Genomic DNA, 6,763 nt, shown 5'->3' on the forward strand with positions numbered 1-6,763 from the left:
GTTTCCTCACCTATAAAACTGGTTTTAAATATGTGTTCTATCTCCTAGACTGGGAGCCTTATGTAGGAAAAGGACTGTCTGACCTGATGAACTCTGTGTCTACCCCAGTGCTTAACACACAGTAAGCACTTCAATGCAATAGTAACAATTACAAAAAAATACAAACCCAGAACTAGCTGGTAAAAATTCTGCCTTGTCCCAGCCAAGTTAATATTAAGTGAGAAATGGGCTTTTTGAATTCCTTAAAAATACGGGTAATCAGTGCCAAAACCTAGCTAGAACAGTTGGACTAACAGAAGTGATGAGAGCTACACAAGGATAAAGAATCTCAATTACCCCACCTCCACGTGGCAACCTTTTTGTAAAGGTCACCAGAACTAGAGGTGCTCAAGAATAACTAAATCATACTTCCTTTATGTAGAAGAGAGAAGTGGGGTAGAAAATTACATGGTACTTGAGTGGGGTTAAAACAATGAGAAATGGGGTGTATGAAGAGAGACCAGCTCTGCTTTTGGGGCCTTGCTTATCTTTCTTTCCAAATAGCATTTTTAAAAAAGACACCACTAAATTTCAGACAAAATATATATATATATATTTTTTAGAAAATCTTTACAATAAATCAGGAAACATATAGGAGCTTGCTTACTGAGTTCAGTTTATTTCAATACTCAATTATCAGCTCCTTACAACTCAAATAACCCTGGTGACAGTGTGTATAACTTCTACTTTTTTGCTTTTATAACTTCAAAGCAAATAATACATTTGAGTGTGTTCTAATCTGTGCAAATAAGACAACTTTTGGAATCCTTCAGAAGATATATCCAAGATTCTGTTTGCAGAGGTCAGTCTTGTCTCTCGAAGATGGATGACTGAGTTTTATTTTTCTTCAGATAAAGTGCTCCTGTCCAGCAGAAACCAAAGGCCTTCCTTCAAGAGTTTTCATCAAGTTTAGCTCAGAAAAACGTGGTCATACAAATTCCAGCTTTCCGTGCCCACTGTACATCCCCCAGTGGACAAGTGAGAGGATTTTGTCATTGCTGAGGTCTGTCTGCCTCATTTTGTCACAGGTCATACAACAGTTCTCGTGGCCGGTAACCGGCACCATGCATTCCAAGTCTAACTTTGCCACCTGTCCCTTTCTGGAATGGTGGCCGTGAAAGCTGTAGTGCAAGCGGGACAGCATCTGCTGCCGCTGGTCCTGCAGTCTTTTATTTTCACTGCGAAGCATCCTCAGAGCCAACATGATGAGCAGCACTAGAATCAGCCCACCAGCGATGGGGACGGCAATGACGGCAGCCCTGAACCACAATTCTCTTGAAGAAGTCAGCTCCTGGACCTTGGTGATGAGATTCCTGCTGCTGTCGTGCTGGTACCTGCCACCTTGTCCTGCACAGAGAAGAGCGTTGTTAACTGTTGAGCCTGCTGAGCCCTAAGCCCCACGTTACAAAACAGAGCATACAAGTCAGGAACCGAGTAGAATTGGGTAACAAAGTCTGAGTCTTTCTCTCCGCCCCCCCACACCCCCCAACTTTAAGTCAAACCAAAAGGAGTTTTCAAGTATTCGCAAGCTGCAATTGCTCGGTAACTTAATGTTGTCCTTAAGCCCTACGGAAATGTTGGAAAAACAGGCAAAGCCTATTAGGCAGGCAGACAGATCTCTAAACATTTAGGCAGACATAAAAGCTACTCAAATAAGGATGCATCTTTGCATCCAGGCATGCGTGTCCCTGTGGTAGCCCTAATTACATTAGCAACCAAATCAATAGCAGACATACAAGGTCTTGGCTGTCACAAGCCTATAGATCAGGCTGGTGATTTCGTTAAAAACTGCTTTTCCCTACCTGAGGTCTCCCCCTTGGGAGGAGAAAGAACATCATGCAGGCCTCGGTAATTGCACATATCTTCATGACAGCATTCCAGTGTGGGCACGGTGGTGCCAGAGTGGTTTTGGGCCTGTTTGGCTTGGCAGATATCTGCTGTGCTTGCAAAAGAGTCCAGGCAGCCATGAGTAAGTGGGGAATTTGTGTTCTGGGGGTCAAGGAGCCTGGAGAAGCAGGCATTAAGCTCCGACTTGCACATGTAGCCCGTCGCCACACAGTGGGCTGCATCACAGTAGCATCTGATTTCCCCTGAAAAATGGCAAGCGAAGGGAAAACTGGGTTAAAACTTTGATTCAATAACACGATGTCACATTTTACACAGTGGTCTGCCCGAGAGGGCAGGACAGGCACGGCTCTAATACCTGAACGGCGACACCTCCGCAATTTGGATCCGTTTTAGAAAAAATGGGGATTTGAAATACAGGCAAGGCACAGTTCCAGGTAGTAGCCGTAATTTAGAGTCAACTTCACAGTACAGCCAGATACAGACCAAAATTCATCTCTGATAAGGTAAATGACGTTTATTCATTTTAATCCCACGTGACCCCCTCCAACAAAAATACTAGGCCTTTTTGATTTTGTCAGAACAAATATTTGATCGGAACTGCTGAATTGTTTACTGCCTCTAAGGGCTGTACCAAAGTTTAAGAGCTTTACCTAGCACCTTATAAAGTTATTAACTAGAATCATAACAATCTAGAAACTGCTCAAGTCAGGAGATTTTCAAACTACGAAACTGAGCAGCTTTTGCAGGCTTTCTAGAAAAGGCAACTTTCCCTATAAAGATCTTTTCATGCAAAGGACCTCTTTAGTCAGTATTGTAAAACAGGAAGGAGCAGTTTACAATTAGTGGTTTGTTTGCCAAAGTCAATTTCTTTCAACCCAAATGGAAAGTCATAAAAAGGGGCATAACTGCATTGCTCAAATCTCCTCCCACCTCCCCTCCCCCCAACCTCCAGTCTTCTATGTAATCCAACATGGGACCCAAAGGGGGAAACATTTAGGCTGAAAAAGACTTCCCTGGCTGTTTGAAAAATCTTCTCAGGAAACCTCAAAAATTTCTGTAGGAAGCGATTAAAAAAAAAAGTTTCCTTCATAAAGGACTCTTGCACACACTTTTTCTCAAGGTCCCCCGGCATCGTAAGATCCACAGCCCTTCCTGCATTAAACTCAAAGGTCCTGCTGCTAGATTGATGCCTTTAGGATTCCAGGCATTAGAAGATGCAGTAGCAGAAGTGTGGACTCGACTCCGACTACTTCACATGGAATGGATACACCTCCTTCCCACTCCACCAGCTTTCCAAACCTAGCTGTGTCTTGAAATTTAAGCTCTGAAATAAATCCTAGTGATTTCCCTTTAAACCTCATTCTCTCCCTATCCCCTCCCTCAGGCTCATTTACAGGCACTTTATAGGGTCCTCTGAATGAATGGGAAAAGTTTCTCATTTCGTGTGGCCCCCGAGTTTCAGCTCAGGTTGCCCCATAAGCCTGCTGCCACACGGCTCCAGCAGAAGCCAACTGCTCACCCTGCTGCTTTTTAACAATTAGGATTAACATTAATCGAAAAGACCTCTGGTTTGCATGCGCCCTCCAAATAATCACTCAGTGCTTTTCCTGTCCCTCTGGGTCATTAGGGCTCCCTGTCCCCTAGTTTCATGACTACCGCTCTTTTAGGACTATGAAATTGAAAGTATTATGACCATCTTCCTCGAAATATAGCTTAAAAAAATTTCTCCATTATCTTCTAGGCCAAGAAAATGTTTATGATTAACAATTATAATATAGAACATGAGCCACTCTGAGTCAGCTCTCCGTCCAAAATAAAGGGGAGAAACGAGATGCTGATTTAGGTATTTATGGGACCCTCTTATTAATGCCACACTTTTATCGACCCAAAAAAGTCTAATAAACGAATTCTGACAGACTAATCACATGCTTGTAAGGACTCCTTTTAATGAAAGCCACATTTTCTACAAATAGAATGGACATTTGTATTGCCACATTTAAACTGCATTTCTATCATTTCATACAGTTTCTTCCTTCTCTACGCACCAGGTCAGAGAGGGTATTGGTATTTTCAAAGAGGGAACAATGCTCTTCTGTTTGCCTTAGCCGCACCCCCCCCCCCCCTTTTCTTGTTACTGTATGTAGCTATTAAGCAAAAATGTCTGCTTTTAGTCAAGATGGCTACAGGAGAGACTGCAGGCTTCTCTTAAAGCTTTTGAAGTCAACAGCAGCCAGAAGTCTGTGATCTCCTAATTATATCATTATCAGGCACATAGTTTCAGTATCTGTGACTTCACATCACTCTCAGTCACTCCCTGTTCTGCCTGCCTTTGATGGGGCGAGGAGGGTTCCCACTGCAGGCTGCAAGGGCTGTTATTTAGGGTTAATTACACCCTTCCTTCCAAAATAAATAAATACTCTAGCACATCATCCTCCCTGACCTAGCTTATCCTTTAACCTTCTCCGGGAACATGGCAATTAGAAGAAAGTGGGGGATGGAAACGGCAAATACTCCTCAGTTTAAAAGGGGGGGGGGGCCTCTAGGCACAGAACTGCATGTGGATTGCATGTCAGACGGGGGTGGGGGAAAACCCAAGGAATACAAACGGGCCGACTCCCCATCGGGAAGGTTGGGAAAACTGCAGAAGGTTAAATTGGGTGGGTGCCTTTGGATAAAGTGGTGTGAGTGCTTCGGAGGAACTGGGAGCATCCCAGACCTGAGCCCTTTGCAGAGGGGAGCGGCCGGGAGACCCGCCCCGGCACCGGCCACGGCCACGCGTGGGGAGGGTCTCGTCTCCCCCGCCGGGCTGGGTGGACAGGGGCGGGTGGGGTGGCCCGACGCCGCCGGGACCCCTTCGACCACCACTTACCCCCAAAGTGGTCCGTCACTCCTTCATTCATGCCACCGTACTTATGGAGCACCTTTTGTGTGCAGGCTAAACAATGATAACGTTGGTATTTGTTAAGCACTATGTGCCAAGCACTGTCCTAAGCGCTGGGGTAGATACAAGGTCATCAGGTTGTCTTACGTGGGGCTCCCAACCTTCATCCCCGTTTTACAGGGGAGGTCACTGAGGCCCAGTGAAGTGACTTACCTGGGGTCAAACAGCTGACAAGCGGCAGAGCCGGGATTAGAACCCACGACCTCTGACTCCCAAGTCCGGACTCTTTCCACTAACCTACGCTGAGCGCTTAGGGACTTAAACTGCACGCAACGAGCGAGGTGCGCGGCGGTGGTGGAGACTGGTGGGCTGGGATCCTGCCTCACCGTGATAATGTTGCTTTTTCTTCTATTTCGTTCTTTTTTCTGCCGTCTGTCTCCCCCAGTTAGACTGTGAGCCCGTCACTGGGGAGGGATGGTCTCTATCTGTTGCCGAATTGTCCATTCCAAGCGCTTACTACAGTGGTCTGTGCAGAATAGGCGCTCAGTACTATCAAATGAATGCTTCCTCACTCTCGTTGGGCTGACCCCTCCCGAGTACTCAGGGCAGCGTTCCGCGCACAGTGAAAGCTCAAAAAGTACCGGGGACAGCTTTTAACAGATTAGTGGGGCGAGGGTTCGTTTATTCAGTTGTATTTGCTGGGCCCTTACTGTGTGCAGAGCACTGTACTGAGCGCTTGGAAAGGACAGTTCGGCAACAGATAGACAGAGGGGCGAGCCCGCGGTCGACGGCGGCCTAACGTGTTGGGACTTGTGTCGCCGACAGTTGTCCTCCTGCCCGCCCCCCGCCCTGGGCGATGGGTCCCGGGGTGGGCCAGCCGCCCCCCGCCCGCCCTCACCTTTGGTGAGCAGGACGGCCATGGCGCAGAGCTCGAGTCGCAGCCAGATGAAGATGGAGCCGGAGTTGCGGTCCATTGACGACCCCCCTCGGGGCTCCCGGGCCGGGGGTCAGTGCAGCCTCAGCGCCCGGACCGGGCGGCGCATCCACCCTCCGCCCCGGGGCGCGGCGCAGGGAGGACCCGGTGGCATGGGCCGGGCGCGGCGGCCCACAGCGCCGGGCTGCGAGGACCGGACCGGGGCTGCGAGGACCGGACCGGGGCTGCGAGGACCGGACCGGGCTGCGAGGACCGGACCCGACTGCGAGGACCGGACCGGGCTGCGAGGACCGGACCGGGCTGCGAGGACCGGACCCGGCTGCGAGGACCGGACCCGGCTGCAAGGACCGGACCGGACGACGAAGTCCCGCTCCGGTGAGTGAGCTGCAAGCACCGCACCGCCCCCAACCTCCCCCGTAACTTGGCCTCGACCTGTCCCCCGACCGGTCACTCCTCCCGGCCCTTATATAGGCCGGCGGCCCCGGGCGCAGGCCCCGCCCCCGGCCCGCCCCCCACCCGCCCTGATTGGCTGCACCGCCCTGCCAATCGTGCGGCGCGGCTGGGCAGCGGCGGGCGGGCGGGGGCCGGCGGCAGACAGGGCGGGGGGCGGGGGAGGGGGCTGCCAGGCTCCAGCGGGAGGCGCCGGTCGGCTCGGCGCTCCTCGCCATCCGCCCCCCCCGCCCCCCCCCCGCCCGATTCCCTCCCTGGAGCGCCGTCCCTCGCCGAAGCAGCTCGGCGGCCCCGGGCAGCTCAGGCTGGAGTCCCCGGCTCAGGACGGAGGCGGCGCCGCCGCCATCGACGGGACCCCCCCTGCACGCCGGGACCCCTGTGCACCCTGTGACCCCCCATACACCGTGCTCTGCACGTAGTAAGCGCTCAATAAGGACTACTGAGTGAATACACGCCGGGACCCCTGTGCACCCTGTGACCCCCAAAATCCCATACACGCCGGGACCCCCATACACAGTGTTCTGCACATAGTAAGCGCTCAATAAGGACTATTGAGTGAATACACGCCGGGACCCCTGTGCACCCTGCGACCCCCATGCACCCCGGGACCC

The 6,763-nt window shown here is 50.9% G+C and overlaps 1 protein-coding gene across 1 annotated transcript; it reads right to left on the reverse strand.

The window, feature by feature from the left end:
• Nucleotides 1–638: 638 nt before the first annotated feature.
• Nucleotides 639–5,835, reverse strand: BAMBI (BMP and activin membrane bound inhibitor). Its single transcript, XM_001507264.5, has 3 exons — nucleotides 5,667–5,835; nucleotides 1,842–2,129; nucleotides 639–1,386 (listed from the first exon to the last, which is right to left on the reverse strand). The coding sequence occupies exons 1-3, from the start codon at nucleotides 5,740–5,742 to the stop codon at nucleotides 968–970; spliced, it is 783 nt and encodes a 260-aa protein (XP_001507314.2). The 5' UTR covers nucleotides 5,743–5,835; the 3' UTR covers nucleotides 639–967.
• Between the last annotated feature and the right edge of the window lie 928 nt (nucleotides 5,836–6,763).

This window comes from Ornithorhynchus anatinus, chromosome 13 (genome assembly GCF_004115215.2).
Source record: "Ornithorhynchus anatinus isolate Pmale09 chromosome 13, mOrnAna1.pri.v4, whole genome shotgun sequence".
Classification (NCBI taxonomy): Eukaryota; Metazoa; Chordata; class Mammalia; order Monotremata; family Ornithorhynchidae; genus Ornithorhynchus; species Ornithorhynchus anatinus.